A 17,377-nucleotide genomic window follows, 5' to 3' on the forward strand; every position below is an offset into this window, starting at 1 on the left:
CTATGAAAGCTCACGTGTATGTCTTAGGCACTGGCCCTCTATGATCCTGGCTGTAAAAAAATGATTTTTTTTCTATTTCTTTATTTTTTATTGTGTCACTAATTTCCTCTTTCTTCTTCTCTCTCTGTAGATTGGTGACGGTGGAAAAACACTGATTGGCTGAACAACATTTGACTCAAAGAGAAGGATTTCAGGCCCAGATTGGACTGGATCAATTCAACCATTTGTGTTTATTTTTCTGCTGTATAATTAAAGTTTTTGACAAAAAACACACACAACCACAAACACACAACCACAAACACACACTCACTCACACACACACACACACACACACACACACACACACGCACACACACATGTAAAGTTAAACCACTAAATCTAAAGAGACAAGCTGTACCTTTAGGGTTTGTTTTTACCATTTAACAGCACATGAGTTTTGTGGGTTAATGATTAATATATTACATTTTATAATAATTAAAGTGATTTTAAATTCCTAAATACATTAATGATGATGCTAATTGATGTAAATTGATTTGTGACTGATTAAATACATCCGCCCAGGTTAAACTGCTGTAATTGATCCTGTTGTGCATTGTGTCATTTGAATCATTTGAGTGGCTGTGTGTATATTGTGTAAATATATATATATGTATATATGTATATATACATATGTGATAAATAAAGACAATGTTGACTTTGACATTTTTCTCCAGTGAATTTATTTTTTCATAATATTTAAAATCTTTTCATAATAAATATATTTTCTCCGACACAATGTTCTCAAAATATAAATAAAGCAGGACAAATGTTTGTCACTGTTTCCTATTTTAGACATTTACATGAGTTGCTTCATTTAAATTAATTTAGGTCTGGCAGTGTCATTTTGTAGTAGAAATGGTAAAAGGAGGATATTTTAATTACATAAAATAATAAGCACCACTAAGACTCATATAACATAAAAGACATCTTTTGATGTTTTTTCAATATAATCTGCTGCTGTCACAGAACTTTAAGGGATTGAAGATTTTTTTTAAATAGTAATAAAGAAAAGATTATCTATTAGCCCAGAGGCCCAACAGAAGCTAACTAGCTAATCTGTACAGGCCAGCCTCTCAGAGAAGGCTAATTAACATGAAATGCCTGCTAACCCTATACGTAGTTTAAATATTAAATAGACTATTATATAACAGGCAAAATTGCAATAAAAACTGCTCTATTTTTCTTTAGGTTTGGTCATGAGCTTTTAATCTAAAACAAATCAGCATTTTCTTTTTTGAAGCTTAATTTAAGGAACAAATTGAGGCCTACATGAAACTACAGGCCTCAAGTACAGTGCAGAATTGTATTTTTTGTATTTTCAATAAAAGAATAAAGAGAAATGTATTTTAAAAGAAGCTACAATCTGGTTTCACAGCATTCAACATCAAAATCAAATAAAACCTAACATGGCAAAAAAGCCTCTTTTTTTTAAGAACAATATTTTGCTTTGTGGCACAATCAGAACAGTACATGTTGTTTTTCATAAAGCTTGAAGTAGGTTAATATCTAAGCCTAGGTTAAAATACAGTTTAATATCATTTGGAATCACTTTTCACTGTGTTTTGCATTACAATTCAAAGGAAATGTAGTTATGTATAATACATTTGAAATGGAAGAAATGGGTGTTGTGCTGCTTTTATTTCAGATAGAAAGAGAGAGAGAGAGCAATCGTCATCTGAATAAATGCAAATTGACTCTGCCTCCACCTGGCATCAGGCCAAGTATCTATAGCAACCACATCCTCTGACAGCCTCCGTCCATCCCTCCCTCCTTCACTCTCTAATTAGTCCTCTATCTTCCCTATAGCTCTTTTCTTCTCGTGCTTTTTTCTCCACATTCCCAGAAATCTGTGCATAAAGAGTCTGCTCCGATGCAAGAAGAAAACCTGGACCAAATAAAATATTTCACCTAATTTAAACAGCAATGAACACAAACATACTTAAAATACCCTTTAATAAATAGGATATGTATTTCTTTCATTTCTACAAAATATTGTTATCTCTAAATCTAATCTCAAATATCCTATATATATATTAAATTATAATACCTGCCATTTGTATTAATTAGGACTGTTTTCAATTTGCTCAGTTTATTCTTCGGGTTCATCATGCCGTGTTGCGTTCATGGTCAAGTTCAAAGCGCCAGCACGGCCTCAGGCAGAGCAGCAGCTCCGTCTGACCCAGCTCACCTTCCCTCGGCTCACAGCGCTGTGCTGCACCGCCACCCATCGGCCATCTGTGGAACTACAGCCAGAGGAGTTCACTCATTCATAGCGAGGGAGCGTCCTCCAGTGGACACCAGATGTCATTACATACAATGTGTCTTCACACCTTGTTAGGTATGGGGGCCCAAAGTGACATTGGGAAATAATAACAATAATAATAATAATAATAATAATAATGTAAAAAAATAAAATTATAATAATAATCATATTAACAATGCTAATATGTTTTATTATTCTTTATCAGATAAATACATTTTAAAAAAACATGACCATGATAAATTAAACATAAATACACATTGCCTTAAATAAATAAATGATTAACAAATATCTTTCTGTATTTATTGATTCTTGTATTGAATTATTTTTTGCCTTTATTTGTAGTCATTTATTTATTTCCCTATAAATTTGTTTTATTTATATTTTCATATTCCTGTATTTATTTACACATTTACTTTTCATACGCATTTCTATACTTATTCATTTGTATATTAATCTCCAATTTATTTATATTGTGTGTCACTTTGGGCCATTACTGTTAAAAGGCCACTAAATTAGCTTATTATAAATAGGAAATGTGTACATATAGATATTATCCAGGTGTTATTTTAACAAACTGAGTTATAGTCACTTTGTTTACGTAATGTTTTAATTTATTATATTTTTACTTTTTGAATTTTATCTTAATTGACAGTTAAGGCCTAATTTATAATACAGAAACTTGCGTTTATATATTTTTAGAGTAAAAAGGATGTGTGATCCTGGATGTTAAGTGGCCTTGAAGACCACACTGAACATATTGCATCTAAACTTTAGATCCTTCAGAGACGGGATAAAAACAATGAGATAATAAACAAGCATCAATCCAATTTTAACATCCAGTTTTATTTGAGAATTTCAAAAATGTTCCTACAGATAGACCACCATCACGAGAGACTGGACACAGGGTGTGGTATTAGTAGGTAGTTTACATTCAGTTGGCACAAATCACTAGGATTTACAAAACAGCTGTCATATCACTGCTGCACTGAAACAAAAACAATACAGGGTGATCTGTTGAAACATGCAAACACAGTAGCATCGTATGTCTGCACGTCTAGGATGACCCACAAATAGGGTTAAAACAATTAAATTTGCTTTTATAAGAGCAAATAAAATTCACATCTTCTACCGGTTTCTGTTGATGTAGTGTTTCAATATTCCTCATCATTAAGCCACTGTCAGGTTCTCAATAAACAAATTACCTTTCTTTTAAAAATTAATTTTGGCATTTCATGATTGTCTGGGGTTTTTTTCCAAGCTTGTCGTCAACTCTGCCTATCATATAGTTTTATATCATGCATGTACCAACCTCCTTTGATCAGTAGGGAGATGTTAACATGTCAATGCTCTTAATTGAAATCAGGGTACAAGTACCCATTCAAATGTACTTTTGAATTAGTCCTGACTGTTTGGAATGATAGGTCGGGTCTGCTATGGAGCCGAGGATCACGCATCTCCCTCTTAAAACACTGCAAGGCAGTTTATACGTTTTACAAAATTCACATACAAAACTGACCTGAAGTAATACATTCAGTTACAGATGTCTATCCCCAAACTTCAAACCATCTGCTGCCCCTTAAATATTTGTAACTTCTAGACCGAAGCAAAGGCTATATAATGGAAACAACCTTCAAAAAAGGTTAGCAGAAGTAGCTCAGTCATAGTAAAAACATTACTATCCCTTGCTAGGCACTTAAGAGCGAGTAACTACCCTTCAGTCAGATTTCAGTTGCTGTATACTTTACAATATGCAGCATTTTTGCACGCTTTCAAGCTGTCATTGATCAAAACTCCGCTACACATATTTCTCACGAAATAATGAAGGCAAGGGGTAAAGAAAATAATCTGATATTAAAAAGACTACACTTGCTTCTGCTGTTAACCACGTTTAGGTGTCTGTCACCAGAGCGCTGCGACAATTATCCCGATTCACTGAACAAGGAGGAAAACAGTCGCAACTTCCCTGAACAGACAGATACGCTGATGATGGTCAGACGTGCAGGACAGGAGGGGAGAGAAGCGTAGGAGCTAAATGTTCGACATTTCTGATCAGATACTTTCTGATTGACAATCAGATGACCAGGCAATGTTTTTCTGTACATTGTTTGTGTTTAGACAAACTTACATTTAAGTAGTTTGCTTTCTTGTTAAATGAAAGAAATTAAAAGTTTGTTGAGATGTTTGTATTCATTAAAGTAACATATCAAAAAAAGTAATGTTGTCAAAAACAATCAGCATCAAGAAATGTAAAAATAAATCCTAGAACAGAAATAATCAGTGAATAAATTGATTAGTTAAAGGAAAATCAGTAAATGTTTTAAATAGTGAAGAAGAAAAAACATTGGCTACTGAAAAATGATTAGTGAAGCCCTAGAGTTAAATACAATATTGTTTGAGTTTCTTAGTCATTCATAGTCAGTGGAGATCCTCCCACTCAGGAAACGTTCTGCTTTATTCTGGAGAAGATGACACTGTCCTGCCCTCTGCTCCACCTGGCTCTGCACTCGGTATGTGTGGTCTAAGTATAGAAACTATTGACACTCCTCAACGACTTTGAGCCTGCGTCAATACTGTTCAAACTGTCTCACATACAGTCAAAATACTGAGCAGCTAGTTCAATCTTTTTACACTAATCCACATACGTGTGTATCGATATGTGTGAAATATGAACATTTGATTATGTGCTGAGGTAAAGTACAATACAGAGAACACTAAAATGTACCAAATCATGCCTGTAACAAAGAACTCAAATGATCTCTTCACTAAGTGTCTGTGCATATTTCCAGTCAAGCTAGTCCATTAGCAAATACAGCTACAGCTGTACAACTTGTGCAGAGTTTAAACAAAACCCCTGCGGCTGCTAAACCTACAGCAAATGGAAGACAATTATAAAATTATTGATGACTGTGTGCGTCCATTACCATTACTAATGATATTAGAAATAACTCAATATATTGTAATTCAAATCAATACTGCTAAAAGATTCACGGAGTTAAAGCGACACCTCTCACACGGCGTCAACAACAGAATATTGTACACGTTGTATGAGGTTACATTAGACTGTACGCGTGTTCCCACTAAACTGTTAAATCAGTGTATATGATCCCACATTTAGAAAATGACCTATTAAATTGCTTGATGTGCGTTACATGGGACTGTAGGAGGTTATTTTCAGCTAGTACTTCAAACGGTCTAGTCATCAGTATTAATGCTTCAAACAACAAAACTGTCAATCACAATATTTTAAAAAACCCATTATATGATCACAGTGAAAACAAAAACAATCACATGGGCACTCTTTATACTTCGTGTGTTGGCACTGGCCTACATTGCAACTCATCTGTTTGCCTTCAGCAGCACTGACCATATGACAGCAGCAGCAATTCCATTACATCTGTGCTAGGCAAGGTTTTTGCTCTAAAGTCGTACTCTGAGAACTTTTGTGCTTAAATATACAAACACCACTAACATCACATAATCTGCAATAACTAGCTCACATCCTAACCTTTGGTATAATTCCTTAAAACAAACACACACAAAAAAACTAATCTCGAGGGGGCTTATTTTTGATGTTATTAAATCAAACGCATCTTAAAAAGTTAATAATAATAATTGAGTGGCAACCTGCATTTCATTGGAAGGTGTCAGTTTTAAGCAGACGCACAAGGCAGCTGGGAGACCTCAGTGTGTGCCGATCTCTAAACTTTCAGAACGACACTCACAGGCCTGGTCGACAAGGGAAGGAGCGTTATAATTTATGTGTACACACAAACACACAGAATATCAGTGAGCATATTGCACTTAGCTGTACATGACAACAGTGTGTATCATCCAACAAACCTCACGCCTACAGGGGATGTTCATCCCCCGCTGCACACAGATAAAGCGAGAGAATACATATATACATCACGCATCCTGAGCCAGTGTGCCTCTATCCAGCGATATGCACTGGTCACTCTCACTTCCTTCCTCTTCAGAGGGTGTTTGGGTAACTATCCCACTTTCCTCTCCCTCTGTATTGCCATTACCGACCCGTGTAGCCCATCTGATGCAGCTTCCTCAGGAGAATCTGAGTAACGTCAAAGGTGGTGAAGCTGATCCCCACCGCAATAGGCCCTTTCACCCAGTTCATACTGAGACCTTTGTAGAGTCCACGGATGACCCCTTCCTCTAACACAATCTCCTTCATGGTGCCCAGGATGGTGCTGTACGTGTGACCCGTGACTCCCGCAGTCTGCATCCGCCGTCGTACCACATCCAGAGGGTAAGACGCCGACTGGCCGAGAAGTCCTGCACAGGCTCCAAATGCCAGACGTTCATACGAGTAGGGCTGTGAGCGCCCACTGCTCTCTACAAGGAAAAGGAGGATGTGAGGAAGTACCGTTTAACATATGCAACATTAACGTTAGGCGTGAAAGAAAGGGGTTGTAGATAACTATCCTAGTACATCTAGATATGGTAGTGCATTACCTGCATGATATTTCTTCAGTGTCTCGTAGGTAAAGAAGCTGAGACCAGCATAGGGAATAACACCCAGCATGGTGGGAGCAAAGCCTCGATACAATGTCTTCAGGCCCTCTTCTCGGGATATCCGCACAAACACGTGCAGGATGTTACTGTACCTAAAGAGTGGAGGCAGCAAAAATAATAATCAAAATTCAAAGGCTTCATTGTCATATACACAGCAGCTACAGTGTAGTTGTTGGCAATAAATATCTTACGTCCCAGGCTTCTCCAACAACAGTTTACTTAAGACATAAATAAATAAAATAGTGCAAGAGAGACATAATAGTACAAGTAAAATATATACATATAAAACAGAAGAAGATCAAACAGAATGTGAATTACTAAATACTGTACAGTGGAATATGGCAGCATTTTCAAACCTATTTTCCTTCAGGAAAAAAGCTGTACAGTCCTGCCACAGTGAAAAGCACTGTGTAAAGTCCATTTAAGGCTAAACGGGAACACAAACAACCTCAGATGTCTCGGAAGGTGGAGACTGCTATACAGTCTGAGTAACATCTATTTTGGTTGCGTCACCAACTTAATGTTTTTTTCTGACTGTCAAATTTTAGGACGACTGATCAAGTCCGTAGTAATGAATATTGGTGACAGCAACAAGAGCATCATCCCCGACAGATCTGAGACCTGATCGAGAAATATTTACTGCCCTGATTATTTTCCAAAGTTGTACTATAACACGTTTACCACTGCATGAATTGCTACGCTGTGTCAAAACCTTTTATAAGCCTTCCAAATGTTCCATATCTCATCCTAAACCTGAACCTTGTTGCAACACACCTTGCTGCAGGGATGTTGTCAGTGTGTACATATGATGACTGTGTATTAGCAGTTAGAGATGAATTTACATTTCCTTTGGCGTTACAGCCATCCTCGCTCGCACCATGTCCAGAGGATAGGTCAGCATGGCTGCCGTGGTACCAGCCATAGACCCAGCCAGTAACCTCGGAACTGGAGGCAGGACTCTGAAACACAGAGAAGAACGTGTTATGTAGATCAGACTTTTAGAATTTGTATTGCTCCACGAGACATAAAGAAAATCTGAAGTGAGCTAATTAAATTAAATCTCAAAACGAACATAACAGTGAAGAAAAAAAGTCAAGAGACGAGCCCGTGGACCCGAGTAGTAGGCCTACCAGCAAAAATGACTTACTTCCCTTGAAAGCCATAGTAGCCTCCCAACATCCCTTTGTACTGCTCGTGTGCACAGAACTGGATGGCAGCGTACGGGATGACTCGCACCATGGTGGCAGAGTTTCCCCTCCACAGACTGAAGAAGCCATTCTTCAGGTAGGTGCGGTAGATCAACCTGTAGGCCTCCTGTAATATAGTGTGCACATACAAACACATACATGCTAATGATTGATTGATGAGAATCTATTGTTGAGAAAACGTTTGTCTTTAAACTTCCTGTGACATATTCTTTGAAGGTCAGACGGAAAGCTAATGCATTACTAAAGGAGCGTTGCGTGAAAAGTGTATGTTCATTATAAACTCTTAACGTGAGGCTTATATTATGCAGTGGGTGTGAATTAATCTCTTGTGATGAATGAGAATCAGATTGTTTGATCAAGAAACGGACGTTTAAATATGTGATCAAACTTACCTTAGCAGAGAATCTATCTGAAGACACTGAAAAACATAAAAAAACATGTGCAAGTTAAATAACATGTCAGTGTTTCTGTAAGTCAACACACATGTTTTAAATATTTGCATTGATCTTCATGCAAGAGCAACGCAGTTAAAACACAACATTCGTTCTAGATATAATTCCACAGCAGCCATGTGGGTCATTTCTAAATTAATAACAGTTTCCACGTTTAAGTCAGCAGAGAATCCAACTTGCCTTGGAAGATGATTTTAGTCCTGTCCAATGGGGCAACAGCTGTCTTGGCCACAGCCCCTGCTAAAGCCCCAGAGAAGAGCGAGTTGAGGATAGACCGAGTCTGCTTCAGGCCCTGCACAGCGATGGAGGAATCAAATTAGGGGCATCAACTCCAACAGAGTGAATCCTGTAAAAACTGCCTCCTTATGTGAACAAAGTTGTGTTTGAGATGCTGTTGATCATTAAACCGGAGTTATGCAAGGATGATAGATGATTACATCTGACTAACCAGTTCACAAATCATTACAAAAGGGGAGCAGATGTCCTTAAATTAACCAAAGAAGGAGAAGAGGCCATGAAGCTACTAAGCTCAGCAGATAAAGACAGTAACACAGATAAAGCATGGCCACTAAAATTGCATTTGTAAACCACCACAATACTGTCATTTGAGATACCAGATAATGACATTTTTCTTTATTCTACACAACAGTCAAATTCACAGATTAAAACTGAAAAAAAACAAAACCTTTGGCTGGATGTTTTTCTCTAAGTGTTGAAGAAGGATCATGTCTATAAAATGTCACCTCATAGCTCACTTCTGACTGACTGGAGGAAGCCAGTGGCAGCACTTCTCCCTGCGTGAGTGATGCCCGTTGTTCCTGGACTCCACTCCCCATCCCCGAGGACTACGTGCTGCCGTCACTGAGCGTGCTCATGAATTCAACTACTGCAGACAGGGACAGCAACAGCAGGCGCTTAGAGCTACAGAGGAGAGCGAGAAACAGAGGTCAGTTTTAGGTTAGCCTAAATATAAAACAATTGACAAGATATTTTGGTGGCTAAGCTTCTGTGCCAGGATCAAGTGACAAGCATGTCATGCAAACACTGCCTACATATTAAGATTGTGCAATCAGGAGTATTCAATAGTATTCAGTATTCAAGTCTAGCTTGTGTAAACCTGTGGGCAAATATTCTAGTTTAGTACTTTCTTTGCACTCCCCCTGCAAGGTAAATAAGTCAGCATTTGATGACAAGCAACTGTAAATACAAACTCAAGTGATTTTCCTGAAGAATAATCTAGTTACCTTTGACCAACTGCCACACCTTTAAAAAGCCAATGAGCAAAGCACAACTACAGTAAGTAACACCCACAAATATCTCTTGAGGACTTGTAGGTGAAAGGTGTCTGTCTGAGCAAAACAAAAAAAATTATAAAAAGGATTAACATTAAAGCCCCTTCCTCGCTAACGTACCAGATTACAGTCTTTCCATATCTTTGTACAGTCAGGACATTCTTGTATATATAGTCAAAGGAGATTTACATGAGATTAAGAGCAAGAACATTATCTGGGGCAATCTCATTGCCTTTACAAACAAAGACAGCTGCATTTTCTACAATGAGTGAATGATTTTACTGGACAAATCACCTATTCTTTGCAACAGTCACCCCCACACTCCCTGGTACAGTATTACATACTGCACACGTTTCACAGCTGAGCATTGCTCGTACCAACTTCAGTCACAATTCAAAAGTTGTCAAATATGTAAACCTCAACTGCAGGACAATGTGTTAAAAGTTGGCATGTGACTTAACATAATGTTTACTTCTTTAATTAGGATAATCAGTTTGTAACATAAATATATTCTAAACCACAGCAAAAATAGTGACTGATTTTTATGTTCTACATATTTTATTAATCTTCACTCAGTATTTTGGTGTCAAGATTATTATTTAATGCTATTTAGGGTTTAGATTTGTTTCCACAGGGTTTATATAGTACATTTGCCGTTTCTGTTCCAAAACAATATTTTGTTATATCTAATATATAAACAAATTATTATAATTTTGACATTTTCTTTTTTAGTACTAGATTATTCCATTGGCACTTCTAATTAAAATACTTTAAAACTACTTTTTACACTAAAAACTAGCAACAGCGAGGAGAATCAAGCCAAACAAGACGAAGAGAGAAAGCCACGAGACAAGCGAGCAAACAGAGGGTCTGCTGAAAAGCTGGGTAGTCATGGGCAACTAATATTGGCATCACTACAGCAGGGCTCCAAGCCAGATCATCAAATGAGCACTTAGACCCCTAATGCGTCCCCTTTCACCTCACCCACTGTCCTTGCTCATGGGCCGTCCCTCATCCCTCCCAGCAGACATCTTCCCCATGCATATCATTTTACAGTTCCTTGTCCCTGTGCCTCAGGCTTGGTGGTTGATGATGCTATGTACACAGCAATGGAGAGGAAGAGCTGTCCCTGTGAATTAATAGTGTTAATAAAACACACAGCAATGCCTCCCGGTGCGTGAAATGTTTTTCTGAGAAATTTAGCAACCTTCTTTTCCCACCGAGTTAGATTATCAGTAAAATGTAAATGTATAATTGCTTAAGGTCTACAAAATGTAAAACAAATAGTGCTCACAATACTGACCCCAGGGTCAGAAAACAATCTTCAAATAGTTTGTTTTGTAACAGCTCATAACCCAAAGATATTCTATTGACATAAAGCTGACAAAAAGGTAGCAAATCCTCAAATTTAGCATTTATGCCTAACAAATGAATGATTAATCAACAATCACAATTGTTTGCTATTACTTCTCTGTCAAGTGTCTATTTGATTAATAAACTAATAGATTCAGCTCTAAATTAAATATGTCAATGTTAAGTCTGTGGTGTTGCTGTAGAGGACTGCATGTGATTAAGAGGAGTTACTGTGTCTGCCTGCTGGTATTTTGACCTTTTAGTTACGCATGGCAACTGTTTTGTACCAACATTGTATCCCATATGCCACCATTTCCATTGCATGTAATATTATTATACCTATTTTTAATATATTTGAGATAACACCATCACTGCACACTACAAACAAGGTATGGTTACAAAGGTTATTGGTCAAGAACTAGATAATAATTCATAAAATAATCACCATTCTTCTGTTTCCGTCTCTCTGGCCGGTGCGCTCACCAGTCTTGTCGAAACTTGTCCACTAAAACACAGCCACCCTTTGCAGTCAGCTAGCTGTCAGTAGTTACAAACACTAACGTTACATTTCTTACCTTACACATTAGACACCAGCACGAATATTTCTGATGCTTTTTATTACCCCTCACTTGGTGCGTTGTTTCGAGTCGCTGGCAAGTTCTTCGGAAGATTTTTCCAAGTTAGCCAAATACGTTGGCAGGTTAAGTGACGTTAGCTAGCTGTTAGCCTACTGCTACATAAACGTTAATGTTACTCTCGTCGACAGCGTTGTAAAAATATTAATAGTACGCTTGTGTCTTTATAAAATGTCTCCTCGTGTTGAAGGCACTGTCTTTCACACGTTGCTTATATTAATCAGCTATGCAGGGACTTAAAGTGAATGGCATCGTCCATGCTGTCCATTCTGCCCTTACAACTCCTGACAGCGACCCGACCCGAGGCAGTTAACGTTAGCTTCACCACAGAGAGGTTTGATAAGGACGAGCGCAGGGGCATGCTGGGAAATGAAGTCTGAACGAGGAGGGGCATGTTTGGATAGGTCGGTTTGAGGGGCGTGAGCAGGAGACACACTTGGTAACGAGCTGGCTTACTATAGTTTCTCCTGAGCTTTTTTTCTTGTCCGTGAAGGGTACTTTATTGATGCTCAGTATCAGGCACAGTTGTATTAACAGTTGTAACAGCTTTCTATGTACTTATCTATATATGGTATCCAGAATAATAGTCACAATAATAAATACTAGTGAGTCAAAATAATAGTAAAACCCACATACATCAGTCATGTTGTGGTAGGTCTTAGTATCAGAGATTTTAGTTTTACACTGTAATAATGCATAAACAAACTAAAAAAAAGGAAATGTTTAGATCTAGTGAAATTATATGGTATTCAATACATTCAAATTTGGCTCTGCAGCCATGGCAAAGGAATCTGCACAAAACAGTGCAGTTAAACTGTTTGCATAGCAGCAAATACATTTATTTATATTTACCCATGGAACAAATAAAAAAACATTTACATCTTATTAACATAAATGTGGTACATATATAAAATTGGGCATCAGAACATTTGGAACGGGACTACAATGACCTGTTTGTACATGTCCTAAACAGAAAAAAAGACTGGAAAACATATTCAACCTCTCAAAAGGCGTTTGGTGGGACTGGTGGCATGCTCACAAGTCTTTTCTACATCAACTACTTTTAACAAATATGTCTAGCTGGGTAGGTGCATCTGTTTAAATATTGGCCATGTATACCAACATAACATTTTATCTTGTCTGAAATGCAATTTAGGCTCATGGTAATGGTGTACAGTGTTGCTCTCTTCTAGTTTTACTGGGTGAGGCTGCCATGTTTGCCGGTCCATAGCTCTCGGAGTTCCACTTGGCATCCCAGATCTCTGAGGGCTGCTTTACCAACATCCCCACAGTCTCGATGGGTCTGTAGTGCCTGGGTTATCAGGGCCTCTGCAGCCCATCTCCAGGATTGGTTGGCATAAGTTACTCATACGTGCAACCAGGTTTCTCATCACCATACACGCTTGTTTCTGTTTAGAGAGAAAGAAAACAAGGACATAGATTTGGCAGACTGTCACAGGGCCTGATTTTTTTTTTTAAAGTAAGATTATCAATCATCTCATAATATTACCTGCACATTGATCGATTTAGTGTGTGTCTTCATAGCCTGCACAGCAGCCAAGGCACCCCCATAGTCCATGATGACTTGGCAGTTTTCAGGTTTACGCAATGCAAGGACAGAGAGGCATGCACAGCCCTGCTCACACACCTACGACAGAACGTGAACATAATCTTAGGACTTTTGCAAAAATAATTGTATAACTCAAGTTCATTTTCATCCAGCTAAAAACAATGTTTAATAATCTTTTTATACAAAACTCTGTGATAATGCTAGAGGCATGACATCTAACTCACAGAAGAGTTGTTCATGTGTCTGTTCATGGCAATGACAATGAGCTCGACTCCACCAGCATTAACAACTGCATCTTTCACATCGTCATTTCCTGCTACGGCTCGTATTGCACTAAGGACCTGCCGAACTAACTCCTGCAAGGAGAAAAGCAGTTCAGTGAGCATAACAAACACGTTAAACATTGAATCTTGAATCAGTTTGTATCACAACTGATTTGTTTTTAGTTGGCTACCGGTGTCTCATAGCTGTCCGCAAGCAGCGACATGATGAGTTTTAATCCTCCCAGATCACAGATGTCCTGACAGAACTCATTCCTTACAGCCAGATGGGACAAAGCTGCACACACCTCACTCAGAACAGAAGTATTATCAAGGTGAGCTGTGAGGGAGAAACACCAGCGATAATTAAATGAAATCAGATTTTGAAAAAGCTATTATGCTTTTATGCTAACACCCACCTACCCATCAGCTGGCCTTACCTTTCGCAGCCTCAATCAAAACCTTCAGTCCATTGTGCTCAAGAACAATCATCTTGGCGTGGTCATGAGCATGCCCAAATGCAACCCGGACATCATCGTCAAAGGTCATGATCCTGAGAGCTGCAGAGGCTTCCTTTACAATCTGAGCATTTCCACTGTGTTGTTTAGCGGCACCGGTCAGCAGAGACAGGAGGCCACCTTTTACCAAATCCTGCCTGTTCTGTTCATGTTTCAAACAGCATTGACGCACAGTGCAGATGGCTAAACGTGTCACAGACGACTCTGCCTTGTACTTCGTAAGGACATTCAAAAGGAAGTGCTGGCCCTCTGCATCCAACAAGTCTGGCTGTCCATCTGTAAGTGCAGCCAGAGCGGACAGGGCGGTCAACACAGATTCCTGGTCCTCCACACTCTTTTTGCAGTAAGAGAGGATGACGGGGTAGGCGTCTTTTTGAGCAGCCAGGTACCTCTGGGGAAATCCAAGTGAGCAATGCTCTGTGAAGCATTTTAAGTCTGCGGTCACTTCCTTAACACTGGCAGAGTCTTTTCCAATGTGGAGGGAATTCAAAGCCTGTAAGTGGATAAAAGACGTGAGATTTTGGCATTTTTTGCAGTCAGTAATCCCTTTTCACAAAGCAGGACTTACCTGTAAGACCTCATGTGTAAGACCTTCTTGTTTGCCATCACATGATACCGCTGGTACAGCTTTTATTATACAACTGAGGTTCACACCTGCATGCACACACAAGGTTAGGATTAATGCTTTAGCACACAACATAATACCAAGTACAAAACAGAAAAGATTAAAAGTAAACATTATTCAATAGGCATCCAGTTAATTAAGAGATGAAGGGAAGTTACTATTTAATAATTATTGATTTAAACTCCTTGTCTTAAAATAAAGGTGCACATTCAAATTCACACTGCACTTGCTCCAAAGACTATGTGGTCCTCGAAATCATCATGTTAATACTGAGATTGGGAAATTGTACAAATCTGTACATTAATTAACTACCAGTCATTGTGTTTTCTAGCTCGGTTACCTTGAGACTCAAACTGCTCCACAGCCTCCTTCAAAGCCTCATCAGGAGCCATCTCAAACTCCTCCATGTTTTCCCTGACAACAGCATCAAAGGTTTCCTGTGTGATCCTCCGTGTCGCCATTTTCGCCAGTTAATCTCCCCCAGAAATGAAGAGTAATAACGGTGATGTCAAAAGATGACACACATCAATCGCGTTGATTCAGTTTTAGCTAGTAATAGCTATTGTTAGCTTGAAGATGGTGTGTCTCTGCTCTTGTTACCGACAATGGCTGTTGAAATTCAGAAATCTAGCGTTACATAAAGCTGCTTTAATGTAAAAAAAATATCTTCATAAAGCACATTAGTCAAATGGCTTAACTGTTACCACCGCCCAGTGACAGACACGCTGCTAAACTATTATCAATGAACGAACAGACCACCGCTGTCGATTTGCGCATTTTACGTAGTCGTAGTGCTCACTACTTCTAGCTCTCAGCAATGTTGGGCGTGAATTTGCGGAATAATTTTAGTGAATAGTAAATTCCGCAAAAGGTCCCACAAACATATTCTCGGTTGGCACATAGACTGCAAAACATTAGTTCCACTTGACCGTTTCTCCTGAAGACATTATTTGTCGATTTAATTGTATCCCCGGGGTAACGACAAGGAAAAAAATACAAATAGAGTACCGTCAGCTAGCATGTTTCATATCAAGAACATGGAAGCGCTACGTTATCCGTTAAATGGGACACCAACGGACCCTTTTAAGTGAAAGTCTTACTTTGACGGTGTTTCCTCCAAAATAAAGGAAACATTTTATTAATGTATAACATCCCCGTGGTAAACCCCCATGTCTAGTGGTTATGTTTTGTGAAATTCCTTTTTCGAGGTAAAGACGTTATTGTTGCTACTGGTATGTCACTACAACATCCTGAATTATGTTTGTCTTACTCGTGTGTTTTTATTTTGAAAAGAAAACACAGGAAGTTTTTATTCTTCTTGCTAGATGGCGCTAGTAACGTTAACTAATTTCTAATTTAACTAAATGTTGAGGTCGAAAACATAAAAGGCCAACTATAGCTAGGCCAATGGAGACCTGGTACCAGGGTATCTAGCCCTGCTGGGCTTTGCAGAACATTTCCTCAGCAGCAGCCAGAGTGTCTGATACCAGGCTGTGTTGCAATGAACCGAAACCGTTCTCGAAACATGTCCACCAATGTATGATGCTTTTCCATTATTTGCACGAGCTCACTGTCAAAGTCAATGCTCAGTGTGATGCTGACACTTATATTGTCCTTTCTTATTTTAAATACGTAGCCTATCCTTTTTCGTGTATAACATGAATATTGCATACACACTGATACAAGGTGTGTTACCTCAGCATCAAAGAAGCTCCTCAAAATCCTGTATGCCTGCCCACGTTTTATAAAGACATCATTTTGACACTAACTTATCTAATAATGGGACAACAACATTTATTTTCCTTTATCATTTATATCAGATCTCCCAATTTGAAGATGTGAAGTATCTTCAAATAACCTATCAGTAGCTACTACTGTCAACAGGTAGGTGCATGCATCCAGTTATCCTGTAATAATAATATAATGTGAAAAGAAGTGGTTTGGAAACGTAACTATAATGTTTCATCCTGTTAAAAAACATACTAGGTTATAACTTAAATGAGTAAATAAATGTGCTCTATGTTTCAGATGTTGATCTGTTGTTTTGCTCTGTTTTAGTAATTCACCTATTGGCTTCTATTTTCAAGAACTTGGTGGACTATCATGTATTGCAAACTTATTCTTATTTGATAAGTTGATATGAAGCATGTTATTTATCTATTAGTCTTTGTTTTAATTCTCATTATTTCTCCTTAAGTATGTTGTTTATTATTTTCCTGCAGAACTCTGTTTTTATTAAGTAAAGGAATGGTAAGTGTAAATCATTCTCTGTTAATTAAAGCACTTTATATGTTACTTTCTTTCAAACTGCACATACATTTGTGACTGCAGCTGCTGCTGATGAAGCCAAAGCTGAGCGAGGTGCACCCTCTGCTGACACTGTGTGGGACCATTGAAGAAAACTGTAAGGGTGACCCCATTCAGAAGGGGTCCCTCTGGGTTTATTCCTGGTGCTTCAGGTTGCACACTACATGGATGCTGGACAGGTAGAGCTATGTCCACATTGATTAGATTTTTTTTGTTCCACTTTTCATATAAACATTTCAAAGTTTTAAAGAAAGACTTATCCAGTGAAGGACTTTTGCACCATGAGCCTAACTAGTAGGTAAAGCTTGTGCTGTTGAGTAAATCA

At 38.3% G+C, this 17,377-nt stretch overlaps 2 protein-coding genes across 5 annotated transcripts; both read right to left on the reverse strand.

The window, feature by feature from the left end:
* Positions 1-3,124: 3,124 nt before the first annotated feature.
* slc25a42 (solute carrier family 25 member 42) lies at positions 3,125-12,349 on the reverse strand. Of its 4 annotated transcripts, none has more exons than XM_029453203.1 (9): positions 11,583-12,349; positions 10,769-10,913; positions 9,248-9,413; positions 8,673-8,784; positions 8,433-8,458; positions 7,980-8,146; positions 7,675-7,791; positions 6,773-6,924; positions 3,125-6,652 (listed from the first exon to the last, which is right to left on the reverse strand). In XM_029453203.1, exons 3-9 carry the CDS (start codon positions 9,326-9,328, stop codon positions 6,327-6,329), a joined length of 981 nt encoding a protein of 326 aa, XP_029309063.1. In that variant the 5' UTR covers positions 9,329-9,413; positions 10,769-10,913; positions 11,583-12,349; the 3' UTR covers positions 3,125-6,326. The 4 variants fall into 4 exon arrangements, with proteins under 4 accessions (XP_029309063.1, XP_029309060.1, XP_029309062.1 ...); XM_029453200.1 differs by having other exon boundaries at positions 9,236-9,413; XM_029453202.1 differs by lacking the exon at positions 10,769-10,913 and having other exon boundaries at positions 9,236-9,413; positions 11,713-12,349.
* Positions 12,350-12,581: 232 nt separating this feature from the next.
* On the reverse strand, positions 12,582-15,801 carry armc6 (armadillo repeat containing 6). The gene is given in 8 exon segments (XM_029453199.1): positions 12,582-13,105; positions 13,107-13,181; positions 13,283-13,420; positions 13,567-13,698; positions 13,797-13,942; positions 14,043-14,613; positions 14,689-14,774; positions 15,086-15,801. Coding segments are annotated over 8 exon segments (1,407 nt in total). The 5' UTR covers positions 15,207-15,801; the 3' UTR covers positions 12,582-12,967.
* Positions 15,802-17,377: the final 1,576 nt, after the last annotated feature.

This window comes from Cottoperca gobio, chromosome 17 (genome assembly GCF_900634415.1).
Source record: "Cottoperca gobio chromosome 17, fCotGob3.1, whole genome shotgun sequence".
NCBI classification, from domain to species: domain Eukaryota; kingdom Metazoa; phylum Chordata; class Actinopteri; order Perciformes; family Bovichtidae; genus Cottoperca; species Cottoperca gobio.

Coding starts and splice junctions, on each gene's coding strand:
- slc25a42 (XM_029453202.1), bottom strand. CDS start 9,328: ATGGGGAGTGGAGTCCAGGAACAACGGGCATCACTCACGCAGGGAGAA. Junction 8,785..9,235: donor AGTCAGAAGTGAGCTATGAG/GTGACATTTTAT, acceptor ATCGCTGTGCAG/GGCCTGAAGCAGACTCGGTC. Junction 6,653..6,772: donor ACTGAAGAAATATCATGCAG/GTAATGCACTAC, acceptor TTTTCCTTGTAG/AGAGCAGTGGGCGCTCACAG.